Source organism: Panthera uncia, unplaced genomic scaffold (assembly GCF_023721935.1).
Source record: "Panthera uncia isolate 11264 unplaced genomic scaffold, Puncia_PCG_1.0 HiC_scaffold_1016, whole genome shotgun sequence".
NCBI lineage: Eukaryota > Metazoa > Chordata > Mammalia > Carnivora > Felidae > Panthera > Panthera uncia.
The window spans coordinates 3,209-19,039 of NW_026057608.1; the positions used below are offsets into that span (position 1 = coordinate 3,209).

The following is a 15,831-nucleotide window of genomic DNA, read 5'->3' on the forward strand; positions in this document are numbered from 1 at the left end:
TCCTCAGAATTTTTACTGATTTTTTTTTTTTATTTAAAAAATACAGAAAAGTTTTTGTTTTTGTTTTTATCTCAGAAGCACAAGTTCATTTTAGAAAAGCTTTATAGACCAGGATCATCATATATTCAGAGAGGGGACTAAGTTGAAATTCAGCAAGGATAAGCAAGGAGAATAAAAAATCTGGCAGTTTTTTAAAAAGCCTGTCTTGACCGAAAGGGCAACTTGAAAACTGACAGGATCATCCTGGATCTTAAGAAAATAAGAAAACATGTTTTCAAATGTGAAGTGAGGTTGAAAGGGGGTGATTGTTTTGCATGTAACATAGATTTTGTTAATGTTCATATTTGTTTCTATTTCAAGTAGTTGACATTTCTCTTCAATTATGTTTTTCCCTTCTCAAAACGATGTGGGTTTTTTTTTTTCCATTTTGAATTCATACTGGTAAAATAAAGGACACATTTCATCCGAGTACTGCTGAATTTCTTTATCAGGACGAGCTATGGCTACAGACTATATGAGGAAAGGGACAATTTTTCCAATATTTAAAGTTTGCAGCCCCAAAGACTGCATAGACTATCTTACTGGCAAAATCCTGATCCAATGTGGGGAAGCCAGGGCCAGCTTTTTGAGCTGGGATCTGTCATTTTCGGGTAAGGATCTCCTAATTAGCAAGCTTCCTCAGAGCGTTGAAAGAGAACGTGTTGGCCCCAGTTTTAACTTATACGCATTTGGGGGGGGTGGGCAGACACAACTCTTGGGTAAAACTGGGTACCGCTTAAAAGAGGTGGGTCCACTTCAGCTGACTTCACGTGTGATCGAAGTTTCAGAAGAGTTGATTTGTTTCGGAAAAGTCGATGCTGATTACTACGCAGGTAAATTTAGATGAATACCACCTCTGTATCTTTCTTAGTTTAATGTATTTTTATAAACAGTGAAAACAGTACAAAAGTCATGAGCTTAAGAGCCTACATAAAGTATTACTCTATTGAAAATGATATACTGATAAAATATGGTCGATTAGATACTAAGCATCGAGGAAATCCTGTGACCCATGAAGAGGTGCCTTAGCAGTTTTGGGGTTTGCTTTGTATAAACAGCTGGAGGTTTGAGTTCAGGTTCTGCTCCAGGAGACCCACAGCTCCGTGTCCCGCACGAGTTGGCCGTGTGGCCTGTCCCTCCTGCCTTGGTCAGTATGTGCTGTGCAGAGTTGCATACCTTTCCGTGACTTCAGAGCAGGAGTCTGAGGAATAAACAGCTCGGCTCCTCCCGGTCTCTTCCTGCTCTGTGTACGATGAGGTCTGAGCCCCGTTGCTGTACCCGCAGGTGGTCAGTGAGAGAGGCCGCTTTATGTTGAGACTCTTGTGCTCGCTGAGAGCTGGTCCTCTCTCCCTGGTACGGTTCGGCGGGGGGTGGATCCGGGACTGTGTATTGTGGTGGTGTTTCAGTCTGAGGGCTTGCTCTCCTGATTCGTTTTCTTAGCAGATTGCAATTCTATTTCACGGGCCTGGCAAAATGAGTGGCAGCCCGTGGGGGAGATGGGGCCTCTGGAGTCATTGGACCCAGTTTTAATCTGTCACATAATAGCTCTGTGACCTTGGGCAAGCTACTTAACTTTTCTGAGTTTCAATTTCCTCATTTATAGATTGGAATAACAGTTCCTAGCTCACCTAGTTTCCGTGAGGATTAAAACAATAAAAAGAATATAAGATTCCTATTGGTGAACTCTTGAAAACAAACAGGGTGGCTATGGTTGAGAATTGCCACTTTATGGACCCAGCGCCCCAGATTGTGCAGGTCGGATGCCACACAGTTTGTCTGTGACCTGAGATGACTCTGTGGTCCTGTAGGGTCCACGCGGTGGCGGGATGCTGGTGACTTAATCACGACTCAGAGACGCTCAGGGAGCAGTTACGAGGGTTCTGGTGTCTTCGGTGTGGTCACTGCACGCGGTGTGATCCGGGAACACACAGAATGTCCTAAGCCCGTGGGGGCAGGGCCTGGCAGGGGCGGGGGGGGGGGGTGGGGGGGGCAGCTGCGAGATGCCAATTTGCTTGTAGGAATTTTTCTGTAAACGGTTTAGCATAGAAGAATTAGGATAGAAGAATTCTTTGTAGGTTTTTGCTTATGTCACATTTTTTCCCTTTATCTGTTGATTTTTAAATTTTGTCTTGTTTCTTTATTAGAAAAGCAAACAAGTATTTGCTGAATGAATGAAAGCATAACTTTAGGTACATGCAAGGAAGGGGGGAGAGAAAAGCAACATAAATTCTTCACCCAATTCCACAGTATGGTTTAGGGCATTTACAAAGTATTACCTGTAAAAGACTTTTATATTACTGTTTTCCATTATTTTTCAATCATCATCTGGATCTTTGGAAACTGGCATTTATAAATTCTGAACTCCGGAGGGCACCTCCAGATGGCTCTCAACCCGTTCACTGCCTCAAGGCAGGCCAGCGGCTTAACTCAGCCAGGCCTGGCCTTCCCTCCCCGGGTCTTCGGGGTTTTCGAAGCCGGTGTCTGAGACCCGGGAAAAGGACCAGAGCTCTGGGTATCATTTCAAAACAAGTGAAAACACCGCGTGTGGACCCTGAACTGAAGAAAGGAGGCGACGGGCAGACTCGCGTTGAGATTTTTGAGGGTTGCTTTTGCATGGCGGGTGATTCGCCGATCGTTTCAGGCAGTTCTTTGATACATTTTATCACATGGTTAATGACCTTGTGACCAAGGTGACTGGCTCAGTCCCGTTTCCAAAAGAAGCGAAACGTGTGTAAGTAAACCTTGCTCCTACTGAACACTTTGTGTGAGTTCCGTTTGTAGCCTCGTTTATTTTTTTTTTTAACTTGTATCCGCTCGCATTAATTGTCGAGGTTCATGCCATCCTGTCCGTACGTAGTACTGGTAATGAGAGGTCTTTGTGTTAAGGCTCTTCTGTTGATTTTTTTTTATTACATCTCTATAGCCAGATCAAGTCAAATTCATGTTCACAAGTATGTCCGAGAAAATTAAGAACTGGTGCATGAAAAGATAGGAAAACAATCCCAAATGCTAGCAGTACCAAAGCAAGCTTGTGACACAGGCAAGTGCACTTACTCCTACATTTCTTGGTCTTCTCAGGGAGTGACATTTAAAAGGGTGTGAGAGTGTGCTTATCAAAATGGAACCTGAGTAACTTTTTTCCCATGTCCCTTTCTCTCCCTGTAGCTTGCCGACGACCGTATGGCTCTGGTGTCGGGCATTAGCTTAGATCCAGAAGCAGCAGTCGGCGTGACAAAGCGGTCGCCCCCTAAATGGGTGGACGGAGTGGACGAAGTAAGTGGAATGTTAGTTTCACACGATCCTATTTTTTTAAGTAATGGTATGACGCCGACACGTGTAAAGGTGCTTTTGCCGTACGAAGCGTGACGACACGGTGAACGCAGGCACCTGGAAGTAATCCCGCCTTCGGGTCGCTCGCCTTACACCCCACCGGAAAAGGGGGTGTGAGCCGGCGGTTTGGGCTCCAGGGGGAATGGCCTGGATTAGAGAGAGAGAGAGACTCGAGCACCATGTCACGAGCAGTGGGGTTTGAATTCCGATAACCTGAATGCAAAGTCGCTCACACGTCGGTGAGACTACAAGTTGGCTGAAGCCCGGACCCTGTGCTCTAGAGTGTAGCTGATCGTCTCAGAGGCAGACAGATGCCTGGCAGGCGGCACTGCAGTTTTGGTGGTTTCGTTTGCGTAGATACAGTACGACGTTGGCCGCATCAAACAGAAAATGAAGGAATTAGCCAGCCTTCACGACCAGCATTTAAACAGGCCCACCCTGGATGACAGCAGTGAGCAGGAACACGCCATTGAAATCACCGCCCAAGAGATCACTCAGGTGAGGGTGGGACCGGGTCCCCAGGCCGGAGTGGGCAGTTCCCGGCCCCCTCAGAGGCCGGAGCGTGGCACAGCTCTCAGATCGCACCTCCCTTCCCCAGACTTACGCTTCCCAGCCCACAGCCCACCAAGAGACTTGAGACCCCGGGCTCCCCCAGGTTATCAACCCGTGTCTCAGACGAGTGGGGACTGTTTCCCCAGTTGTCGGCACCTGCCACCGTGAGCTGATTTAAAAATAAACTCAGAGCATTGCCGAGTTCAGTCACTTGATCTAGAGATGTATACCTTCTTATGTTAGTGCTTACAAATTGTTCATGTTACAAAATGGTCCTCGTAATCGGAAAAGATTGGGAACTTGCGCTGCCCGAGGCTGGAGTGTGTTAGCATCTTCAAGAAACTTAGCACCCTAGAAACATTCCTTGTAAAATGTTAAATTTGAGCAATTAAAAAAAGTGTGTATTTATTTGAAAGAGAGAGAGAGAGAGACACTGACTGAGCAGGAGAAGGACAGGGAGAGAGAGAGAGAGAGAGGGAGACACAGAATCCGCAGCAAGCTCCAGGCTCCGAGCTGTCAGCACAGAGCCCAACATGGGGCTCCCACCCACGAACCGTGAGATCATGACCTACACCCAAGTGGGACGCTTAACCGACTGAGCCACCCAGGCACCCCAAATTTGAGTACTTTTTAAATAATCTGAGCAGTGGGGAAACCTTAGTGTTTACATCGTTTACTTGTTTAAATCCCCTGGCGCTCAGAGGTTCTGGGCGCTGGGATGTTTGGGTCCTGGCTCTTCGCAGGGGGTCCGCGCCACGGCTCCCCTTTGCTCCCTTTGCTCCCTCTGCCTCCCAGTGTTCTCGTCGGCAAAGCGGGAACAGTAACAGTAACTGCAGCCTCGGGGTGGTGGCGGGGGCTTGGGGAGAGGACCGTAGTCCCAGAGCGGCGCGTGGCCGGGCGAAGGGCCGGAGGGGGTGTGTGCCCCGCCCCGCCCACAGCGTTTGGCCACGCCTGGGAGCCTCGGAGCCTCGGGTTGCTTTGGCCTGTGCGCCTTGGGTGACGCCGGCCTGTGCGAACAGAGCCTCTCCCGGCTCTCAGACCCGCGAGCGCAGCGGCAGTGGCACTCAGGCCCCTCCTCCACGGCTCGCTGGGAGCCGTGGCCTCCTTCTCCCAGCTCTTCCACAGGTGCCAGCGCGCCGTGCAGGCTCTGCCCGGCCGGGCCCGCAGGGCCCGCTCCGACCAGGAGGAGCGGCTCCTTCGCAACGTCGTGGCCTCCCTGGCCCAGGCCCTGCAGGAGCTGTCGGCCAGCTTCCGGCACGCGCAGTCGGGCTACCTCAGACGTGAGTGTCCCCGGGAGTCACGGACGGGATTCCGAGGCATGAAAGTTCCAGCACTAGGACCGCTTTTTGTCTCCATCCTTCCTTTTGGCCGCTAGTTCTCCATTTCGTCCCGAGCCCTCCATCGCCACCCCTTGAGCACGTTTCACAGCTTATGCAACGAAAGGGACCCCCCCCACCCCCAACACACACACACCGTGTGAAATGATGCCCGGACCGAGGCCGAGGACGGGGTGTCAGAACAGTTCACATGCAGCAAAAACAAAACTTACTCTTTGCCAAGCTCGAACAATGTGAAAAGCATTCTAGCACGTTGGCGAGGCCCGTAGCTTCCCAGATGTGGGGTTGGAGGACAGTGCGAACGCGGAGGTAAAAAGTTGCAATCACGCGGAAGCTTCATATTTGCAAAACAACTAAAGTATTCGAGTGCCTGAAAATCTTTTCTGGGAGTGGGTGAAATGCTGGCTGCTGGCTGTCCTGGCCAGTGATCCTCTCAGCCTGCCCTGCCCTTTCTTCCTGAACAGTGGGAAGTCTGGTGTCAGCCACGTCCGCGTTCGAATTACCTCATAAACTAGGTTTTTCCATATTACCACTGTAATCAGTAATATCCCCACATACTCAAAAAAAAAAAACAAAAACAAAAACAAAAAAAACCTAGTTCCCCCTCCATCTGACAACTGGCATATTTGTATTTTAATTTTATTACTTCTAAAACTTGATTAGGGCCATTTGGAATTGTTACTAGAGATGCTTCTGGAGAGAAATACGATTTTTTTAAAAAAATGTTTTGTAACAGCAGTGAGATTAAATATCTCTGCCTCACTTAGAGATGCTCAGATGGTTTCAGTGTCCTTTTGTCACTCACTTGGCGTCGAGTGAATGGTACCCATTTGCAGTGTGATTTTCGTCTTGAAAAACGCCAAATGCTTGCATATTGTTTTATGTTTATAATCTTTACTCTCCCCCCCCCCCCCACCTCTGTTGGAGATAGGCTTCTTTTAAAGCTGCTGAGAGTATCTCCATTTTGACTGTTGAGTTTCACTCCAGATTTCCCCTTTTTAATGGCGGAGCAGTAACCAGGACGGTTTACGTATTCCAGTAAAGTGAATTCCTATCTATGATAGGCATGAAGAACCGAGAGGAAAGATCCCAGCATTTTTTTGATACAGCAGTGCCACTAATGGATGATGGAGACGATAATACTCTCTATGACCGGGTACGTGAAGGGGCTGCAGAACTGACTGCTCCACACCCGCGCTCCGCTCCGTTCCTTCTCTTCATAGACCGTTGGCTTGTGTGCGGTGAGATGGGTCAGCGCTGCTTCAGGTAGAGTCTGTGCAGCAGTTGGAGGAGCGGTCGTGGGGGCCGTACTGCTTCTCCCTCTGCAGAGGCTACGAGGAGACCTGGCGGTCTTGCCTTCCGGAACCTCCAGGAAAGCAGTCTGCCCACCCCCCTTGGGGAAGAACCCAGAGAAGCGCAGGGTTCATCCCGCCGGTTTTGCTCCTCGGCCCTTGCGGAGCGGCCCACGTGGGTTCACCCGCGTCCCCTGCTCGGGCCGGTCGTGCTTGAGACCCTGCGGCGTGTTTTAGGAGTTTGGATCTCGCCTGTCAGGGAAAAATCAGTGCTTGTGTGTTGTTTACCTGCTTTGTGGAAGTGTTTCCGGAATTCGTTCTTTGAATTACGTCTAACATCACACACCATCCCTTTCTGGAGGCGGGGCGGGGGGCGGGGGCGGACTCTAACGTACAAATCCTGTATGTTTTGTTTCGCTAGGGTTTCACAGATGACCAGTTACTGCTGGTGGAACAGAACACGCTGATGGTGGAGGAGAGGGAGCGGGAGATACGCCAGATCGTGCAATCCATTTCGGACCTGAATGAAATCTTTAGGGACTTAGGAGCGATGATCGTGGAGCAGGTACGCGGTTTAGCTCCCTCGTCATTGAGTTTTCCTGCCGTACCTCGGGTCCTTCTTCAGACTTCTGGTTCTGCATTCCCGTCGGGGAACAGAATTTGCCCCTCTCCCCCCACGTGTGCACGTATGTACGCGTGTGCGTGCACGTTTACATAGGTACGCGTGCAGATTACGTACACGTGCTAACGTCACTCCCCATAAAAACAGAGAGCTTTGTTTCTTTCTTTTTTTTTTTTTTTTGAAGTAAAAAACAAATATCAAAAGGTCTCCTATTCTCCAACCGAACTCCGAGGATGCTCAGGGGACCACCCCGCTTTGGGGGTCTGGTGCCCCCCAGTCAGCAATGATTCTGGCAGTAGATAAAGTTTCCCTTCTAATTTTGGCAGGTTACTGCGTAATGGCAACGGGAACCACTAGCTTTCAAGTAGAATTAAATTGTTTGTTCGCTGTTACAATCTGATTACGGGGTTTTATTATCTTGCCAGCAGGGATTTGGGTCCTGATCCCCCTGCCACCAGCTGCAGAATGGAGTGTTGAGGCTGTGGAAGATCTAGTTACAATAATTACTCCCGTGGTTCCCAAGGAACTGCTCTTGCTATCTCTACTGATACAGCGTGTTCCATTAAGAGCCCTGTTCTTGCATGTAGCCTGGTGTTCCCTCCTTTCTGTGTGAACCGAGAGATTACACAATTAAAACCAGAATTCTCCTGGAGGCAAAGGTATAATTTGACGCGGCGGATTGGAGCTCACTGTCTTTGCTCCGACCCATGGAAGCCTGCGTTGACGTGTGTAGACGTGATCGGCAATTTCCAGGCCTAATCGTGGCTGGGTCTAGTTTAACCCGCGTTCTCTGCTTACCCGCATCCAAGTATTTACGCAGCGGATGGGCACAGAAGTCAGCCCTTCGCCTCTCAGAGCCTATTTCCACTGAACCGTGTGTTTGTTAAAGCCCCAGTAAGTCTGAATGTGGCATATCTTAGCGTGGCTAAATCCAAAAAAGAAATCTCAGTGTGTCAGTATTTCTGTCTCACCAGGTAGACTTTATTGTAACTAACACAGCACTCTGCCATTGAGTGCCTAATATCGCTTGGGGATGGATTCCAGAGCTTTCCATGTGCACCTTTACCACCCGGTTAAGTAAAACAGATAATCCTGTGCGTAACGATGTCTGCAGTGTGCCTTTCTCATTTTTGAAGTTCCGTTTTTCCCGTTGGGGTTGTTGATGGTCTGTAACTGTCATTTCTTACTCAGGGTACAGTCCTTGATAGAATTGACTATAATGTCGAGCAGTCCTGCATCAAAACCAAAGACGGCCTGAAGCAGCTTCACAAGGTAATGTCGGATGTTTCAGTAACCTAGAACTCGAGGAACTGTTCTCAGACACCAAGGCTTCCCAGGAGGACCCTCCGTGTAGCAGCACAGGGACGCACACCAGCGGCTTGTGTGGAGCCGGCCGTGGCGGTCGTTGCCCTTGCCCGGCAGGAAACGGTTCGAGGTGCACCTGACACGTGGGCCTGACGTTGCTGAGAACTCCCTCCCGTGACAGGAAATTATAAAGCAGTTGGGCTTTTCTTTCTGTCAGAAAGCATCTCGCTCTTTGAATCTCGTTTCAGGAAGTCAGGGGAACGGGCATCTGTTCGACGCGCGTCGAACATTCTGTTGGCTCGTTGGTGCTGACTCGGGGCTCTCTTGTTGTGACGCCCTTCTGATGGATTGCTGCTGGAGGGTCATTCTGGAGCAGATAAAGTCTCATTCTCCCTTCTAGTTGCCACGGTGTCTCTGTGTGCTACGTTGAGAAAAGAGTCGTTTGTTGACGTGAGGCTAGCTCCCTTAGTCTCTGCTGGGAAGGTAGCTCTTTCGGGAAGATCTTTCATGATACTTGTTAAAAATAAACGGGAAGCGTCTTCGAAGCCTGGTCGTCAGTGATGAGAAACACACACGTGCAGCCGAGTGGATCTCGTGTGTGACTAGGGGCCTGTGTGCTTTGAGAGGGACGAGGACGCTTCACAAAGGAGATAGATTTCTGTCCGTTTCCTTGTATCTTTGAGACCCAGTGACATTTGGAGCCACAGCATGAGCATTTTTCCAGTCCACTAACGTACCGCTCTGTCGCTTTGCGGAAGCTGGCTGCTCCCCGGCCGGGCGGTGTCGGGTGCACAGAAGGGGACGCCTGCCGAGGTCTGAGCAGAAGCCCTTGGCGCTCGCTGCCGCGGCAGGGTGGGAGTGAGACTCCCGGCACCTGGCGGGAACAAGAGGCCCGCCTCAGACGGGCCGAGGGCTCGAAGCTTGCGGACTCGTTTTGCCGCCAGCCTCGCGTACGGGGGTGACTGCCGACTCTGTAATACCCAGCTTCTGATACGCTGTTGTTAGAGTTTGTTCAATAAAAACTAGTGAAACGTGTCCTCTGATAGAACACAGACCACGGGCAAAGCTTTCTCCGCAGGAGCGTACAGATCCAGGGGGAACTAAGAACGTTGTTTCAGGGTCTACTTCATGAATCATTTTGAGAGGTTTTTAAGTCCCGTGCGGCATCGGCTCCCCTGGCGTTCCGGGTTCCTTGTCAGAGAAGTGAGCCAGCCCCGTGTTCCCTCTCCCGTCACGTTCTGTCAGCAGCGTGGCTGGCCGTTAGCCGGCCGTCACCTCCTCCGGGGCCGATGGAGCCTCGGGGGTGGCCGCGCACGGGCCCGACTGTCAAGACGGGCTGACCCGTCTAGGCCGCGGTTTCCTCCTGGTGGACGAGTGGCTCCCAGGGGGTAGGTGGGTTCACTTAGGAAGCAGAACTACCAGTCAGAAGGTTGGCGGGGAGCATGGAAGTAAGACAGAAGGGGCCGGATCTTCTGGGCAGACGTGGCCATCAAGCTGCCGCCTTCTTGTCCTTCCCTGTGAAGTAGCCACCCCCCCAGCTGCCCCCGGGGAAGCGCAGGGCGTGCTCTTCCTTTCTCTGGGCCAGTCCCCGAGAAGCCGAGGCGGGCCGCGTGTCCGCCCCCTCTCCCGGCCTCCAGGCTGACGTGTGCGGGTGCGGTGTGCAGGAGGGTGCGGGGCTCGGCAGGCGCCTGCCTGTGGTGCCGGCAGAAGCACGGGGAGGGGGGACCGCGGGGGGGGGGGGGGGGTCTCTCTCTGCACTTGCTACCCGTGGCTCACTCCTTCCCATTCCCGGCTCAAAGGAGGGGTGTGCTCTTGTTTCCAAAGTCAGGGGAGGCGGAAAACACCCTCTGGGGGGCCGTCAGTCCCACGGGGGAACCGTAGCCAGTTGTCGGGCGTCATGGTGAAGGAGGTACACGTCCGTCCGAGGAACCGTGTCCAGGAACGGGAGGCTCGGGTGGAAAGAGTGGCTCGTCGCCGACGGTGGGAGCAGGCGGGGAAGCGGGTCGGCCCGGCCCTGAGGCAGAGCCGTGGACTCCTCCTGCCAGCCTTTGCATGACGGCGGATCCCGGGCCCGGGCTCTGGGGCAACCCCGGGGGAGATGGGTGGCTCCGGGACCGTGGCACTCGTCCACTCGTGTCGATTAATTGTGCCGGAATTGGCGGGCGGGATTCTGCTGACGTAGCCCGTGGCGGAGACGCCGGTTAGGCAGACGGACCCGCGAGCCCAGAACCGGAGGCGGGCGGGCTTGCTATTTGGCCTTTCGGGGAAATGACGGCCTCTCTCCCGTCCTCTTTCCGTAGGCAGAGCAGTATCAGAAGAAGAATCGGAAGATGCTTGTGATTTTAATATTATTTGTCATCATCATTGTCCTCATTGTTGTCCTGATCAGCGTGAAGTCTCGCTAGGCGGCCGTGCGGCCACGTGGGCCACCCGTGTGCGCTCCCGGGCGCGAGGGGCTCGGCCGCCCTGCGGGCACAGCGGAGGCGCGGGCTGCGGACCCCGTGGGGGCGGCGAGCGCCTGCCTGGACCCCTCGTCACGGTCGTGCTCCAGCAGGGGGATGAGCTGCTGTTTCTCCTTCATTGTCAAGAATTTAAGGACCTTTGATGCTGCTGCAGAATAGAGATTGAGTTCTGTCATCAGTTATAATATATATTTTTTTTAGAAAGAGAAAATGAGTTGAATGTTTACAGGCACTCCGCAAGCTGTTCGATGTTGTATGTGCATATGCTATTTTTTTAGCAGTCATGTCTGAGCAGCATGTAAAAATAATTTTTGGAAACGTTTTTTAAAAACCATCTGGTTTTTAAGAAATTTGGTACCAAAAATTTATGAGTAGAGGCAAAAATGCCTCTTCATCTTTCTCTGTATATTTTCCAGTTGAAAACAAACTGAGAAGTCCTTTAAGAATTTATAATCCGTTCCCCATTAACTTAATTTAGCTTTTCCATCACTGTTAATGATCAGAGTAACAAAGTGTGAAAAATAAGAAACCATCATTGATGTTAATTAACACATTTAGATGGGCCAGTTAAAACAGCTTCATAAGTTTAAATTAATCGTAAATGGACTATTCCTCATTTAGAGTCTGTGCACTGCATTTTCTACTGTAAACCAAAAGGGGTTACCAAACAAAACCACCTAAATTTAAAAGTTGGTGATTTGAAGCAACCTCACCTGAAAACATGAAAAAGGGAAGCTTGGCCGTGTCATGAAAGTCGCCAGAATCAGCCAGTGTGCCCCTGTCCTCGTCCCCAGCCATCCTTGCTCAATCCATTACTTATGCACTAACTACATAATGACCTGTTCAAACTAGCCACCATTTAATGAACTGTGAATTTACACAGAGGCCATTCTAAATGGGTCACCCCATTTAGGATTAGCGGATCTCAAATTATTAACCAAACATCACTCCATTTCAAAGTAAAATATTCCACCAGGGGTATGATTTATCGGCTCTTGCGTTGCTACTTAACATGCCCAGAAAGTAAGCACGTTCCGACAGATGGTGAAAATCTTGATTAGAAGTCCCTCATTCGTGCGAGCATGAATCAGATCGCCCGAGTGGGACTTTGCCGTTTTCTTACCTATTATCACTATGGTGCTCGAATATATTCCCGGAACTGTAGAACAATGTGGAAAGCGATGATAGCTTTGAAAGCTCAACTTGTTCATGTTTTTACTTGGTCTTGAGACGCCAGTATAGTTCTAATGGTCTTTGTATAATTTTCGATGGCTTTTCCATTGTTTTGTACCTCTCCTGAGAAGTTTGTGAAGAGCGTGACCTCATTAAATGTGCTATGTTTTATTTGGATCAGTCACATAAAATGTGTCTTTAGAAGTGACTTTGAAGTCGTTTCCAGAAACTTAAACGCAAGTCCAGAGGTTCAGGTTGTCCACACAGATCATGGTCTTAGCACCCACACCCATGCCCCAGCCTTCCCCTTCCCAAGTTCCCGGCCACCACTGGTTTTCTCACGACCGATGTGGCTGTAGAACGATCCGAAGGTGCCCCTGGCGTTTCAGGAAATCGCCTGGTATTCTCTGACCAACCATTATGTTATTAGGCAAAAAGGTCAGGAAGTAAGAACCCACCTCCTTGATCACCCCTGACTTGTGGGGCTTCTGCAGATCTTGAGAAGAGCCGTAGGCATTTTCTAGTCACAGCGGGTTTTAATCCGGTGGCCGAGGCGAGATGTTCCTCTAGACCGACTGCTCCCAGGAGCGGGGGGCCGTTCAAGGTCACGGGGCTTCCCTCCCCAGCGGTGGACAGTGGCGACAGGAGGCTCGGTGGTCTTAACGTGCAAGGCAAGGGACCCTTTAAGAAAGGATCGCCAGAAAAAAAAAAAAAAGAAAAAAAAGAAAGGATCACCATTTATTTATATTTATTTTCAGTTAACAGGGTGATCGGGGTTGGTTTTTGCCCCCCTCACCCACCAGGGTAAAGTAACGGATCTGACAGAAGTGATCTTGAGGATCTCGAGTGAACTGAGAAAGCAGTGCAGTGCCACAGAAAGCCCCCCCGCTGTCTGCTGCCATCACCTTGTCCCCAGGCCACCTTGTCCCCAGGCGGGGAAGCGGCCCCAGGGCGCGTGCTCCTCAAAACACTGTATTTTTCTTTTGAGCCTTTACTTAGGGAAAGATCAGCAGCCTTGGGGGAAGTAAGAGTAGATTGGTCCTGGGGCCCTGGTACCTCAGGGTAACGGGTGATTCTCTGCCTCTGAAGGAGACGGGCTCCTTTTGCTCCAGACGGCCATTGTCCCAGGGAGGGCCGGGCCATTCAGCTCTGTCGGGCTCTGGTGGTAATGATCGCCAGCCCGGTCTCTCCCCGCGCCTGGGACACGACCGACCGGAGAAAGGGGGGGAGGGGGGGAGGGGAGGCTCCCTCTGGGCAGCCCTGGGCTCGGCCCCTGGACACCTGCCCCCTTGAACGTGTCCGGGGGTGGCTCCGTTGACGGGGCCGGAGAGGAGATAAGGAAACGTTTACCGTCAGGTCTCCAAAGCTCCTGATCTTTCCTGCGATTGTAACAAGTCTACTGTCTCTTGTTGTATTAATTTGGGGGTGGGGGGTGCTGGCTTCGCCATGGGCGTGAAGCGGTGTGTGTCTCTAATTTAACAGATTTACCGCTTTCTCTGCTAATTGAGAGAGCATTATTTATTTGTTTTGACATAAGTGCTTTCAGTGTTTTATCCTAGCTAATGGCTTCTTAAAGGTAATAAAACCCTTCCAACCTAATTGGTCAGATAAGACTTTTTTCCTTGTGTGCTTAAATAAAGCAATTAGTGAAGCGCTTCTATCCAAAATGACTTTTTTTTTTTTTTTGTCCTTTTTTAAAACTAATTCACTGTTACTGGAAACTTTTTGTACAATAAAGCAATCATGCGGATTAAAGAGCATCCTGCCGTCCTAGTATTAATTTTAACGATGGGGCTCGTGTTTTCTTCCAATGCATCTGTGTTACAGGAGGGCCTCATCCGTTCTGTGATCGCTTGGGCCGATGACTATTTGTTCTGTGTCGGAGGCCTTGCCTCAGTGTCTGAAAGTCCATCCATCTGCCTAATGGACGCTCGCAAAGGGACCAATCTGTCTGCCATCCAGTAGACAAAAGGGAAGGTGCCGTAGAGGCAGATAATTATTTTCCTTATGAAAATGTATGCTTTATATACATACCAAGAAACATTAGGAGACCTTCAAATGAAATTGTGGTGTGTGCGCCTCGTCGAGAAGTAATTCTTACAGCTGGGCTCCGGGAGACTTGCATTTCTCAGTGACTGTGAATGTTTCCTATTCTGTTCCACTGAAAACTTGAGAGCGAGGCTTTGCCAGCTGAGCTCAAAGTCAGGACCTCGTTTCCCATCGAATGTGTTGTGTCCCGGGCTCCTCCTCAAAGGCCGGGCTGGGTCTTTGTCACCCAAGCGTTGTCTTACACGTCATCGAGGCATGATGGGGTGAGTCTTTTTCTTTTTAAGTTAAACGCCAGAGTCTGCACAGGAGCGGTCTGGCCCAGCAGTCCCCTTGGCCAACGAGGCATTCAGTCCTGGGCTGTTGCTGTTGCTTGTGACGATTAGTTGCCTTCAGAGCCTGTCGATGAACCACCCAAAAGAAGCAACCTTCTCTTGTGCCCTCACCTTGTGTTTTGGCTAGGAATTCTATCTCCCCAACTTGTTCAAAAGCCATTGGCTCTGTCCAAGAATCAAAGCCACCTCCCAAAGGGTAGACATTTGCCGTAGGCTTCAAGAACATTCTGACCAGCGATAACAACCTTGAAGAAACCCTCCACTTTGACGGGGACAGCCGTGTAGGTGGCAACGCTTGGGAACGCTCTGTAGGCTCCGCAGGGAGCCTTAGGAGAACGGGCTTCAGGAGCTCTGATCATCCCCCAAAATGTGAGCAACCTCGAATTCTTCCCCGTTCTCCAGGAGCTGCAGCAAAATGACTTACCCAGCCCGGCATCACGGGTAGGATAGTGTGTTACTCTAACGTGCTGCCTTAACTTTGATCATCGGGCTCCCCTAGTCTCGTCAAAACCTGCGGGAACCAGATGGAGAGGCCCAGGTCACGTCTTCCCAGAAGGAACGTCTGATAGGCGGGTGTAGGGAGGTTAGGACAGAGCTGCCGTGTTGCTACTTCAACTGACTCGTGTAGCTCGAGTTCCCGTGTCAGATTCTGAGATTCGGGCCGGGCCGACGTGGCTCGTTTGCCATTAGCTACCTTCGAAACCTAGCAGCGCGGGTACCTGTAAATGTGGCTTCAGGTTGTTTGTCTCTGTGTGTGTTAGCCCTTAGAAACTCCTCATTTCCTCTCTCCAGATGGCCCTGACCACCCAGATGCCACCTCTGACCTCGTTGCCTGATGTTTTCGTTTAGTTTGGTTTTGGAATTGAGGTCAGTGATGGGCGTTCGTTCAGGTGACCTGATGGGGATGCGGGGTGGGCCCTGCTCAGAGACTTCCAGCTCGTCTGAAAACGATCCAGATGTGGCACTCCGAGCCGGACGGCGGGCACGAGCTGTGTGCTTCACGCGTCTCGGCCTGACCGCACACCACCCTCAACTTCCTCCTACCGGTCTCCGGCGCGGCCTTCTGACGCCACAAAAGGACATTCCGCAGGGTCGAGTGGCAGAGACTCGTGCACAATTACCCGGTCAGTTGAGGCAAAAGAAAATGATCATTTGTCCAGTTGTCCAGGTGAGCTCTCTGGACCGTCCCGGATGCTCGGGATAGTCGTGTGGGCCCTCACTTCAGCTCCGTGATCTGGCTCAAAGGGACCCTTCGAATGAGACGCCATTCGATACGATGTACATTTGCATCAGACGTCGTGAAGGTAGACCATTGGGTTGAGTGTCTTCTGCTTGTCA

At 50.8% G+C, this 15,831-nt stretch overlaps 1 protein-coding gene across 1 annotated transcript; it reads left to right on the forward strand.

Annotated features, from left to right (window-relative positions):
• The first annotated feature begins 2,031 nt into the window (after positions 1-2,031).
• On the forward strand, positions 2,032-13,872 carry LOC125916713 (syntaxin-16). The gene is made up of 7 exons (XM_049623015.1): positions 2,032-3,312; positions 3,727-3,867; positions 5,036-5,201; positions 6,323-6,414; positions 6,972-7,115; positions 8,364-8,444; positions 10,778-13,872. Exons 1-7 carry the CDS (start codon positions 3,220-3,222, stop codon positions 10,880-10,882), a joined length of 822 nt encoding a protein of 273 aa, XP_049478972.1. The 5' UTR covers positions 2,032-3,219; the 3' UTR covers positions 10,883-13,872.
• Positions 13,873-15,831: the final 1,959 nt, after the last annotated feature.

What these genes read in the sequence shown, in the direction of transcription:
- LOC125916713 (XM_049623015.1), top strand. Translation starts at nt 3,220, where the DNA reads ATGGCTCTGGTGTCGGGCATTAGCTTAGATCCAGAAGCAGCAGTCGGC. An exon ending in GCAGTCGGGCTACCTCAGAC is followed by an intron (nt 5,202 to 6,322) that starts GTGAGTGTCCCC and finishes TATCTATGATAG; the next exon opens with GCATGAAGAACCGAGAGGAA. An exon ending in GCCTGAAGCAGCTTCACAAG is followed by an intron (nt 8,445 to 10,777) that starts GTAATGTCGGAT and finishes CTCTTTCCGTAG; the next exon opens with GCAGAGCAGTATCAGAAGAA.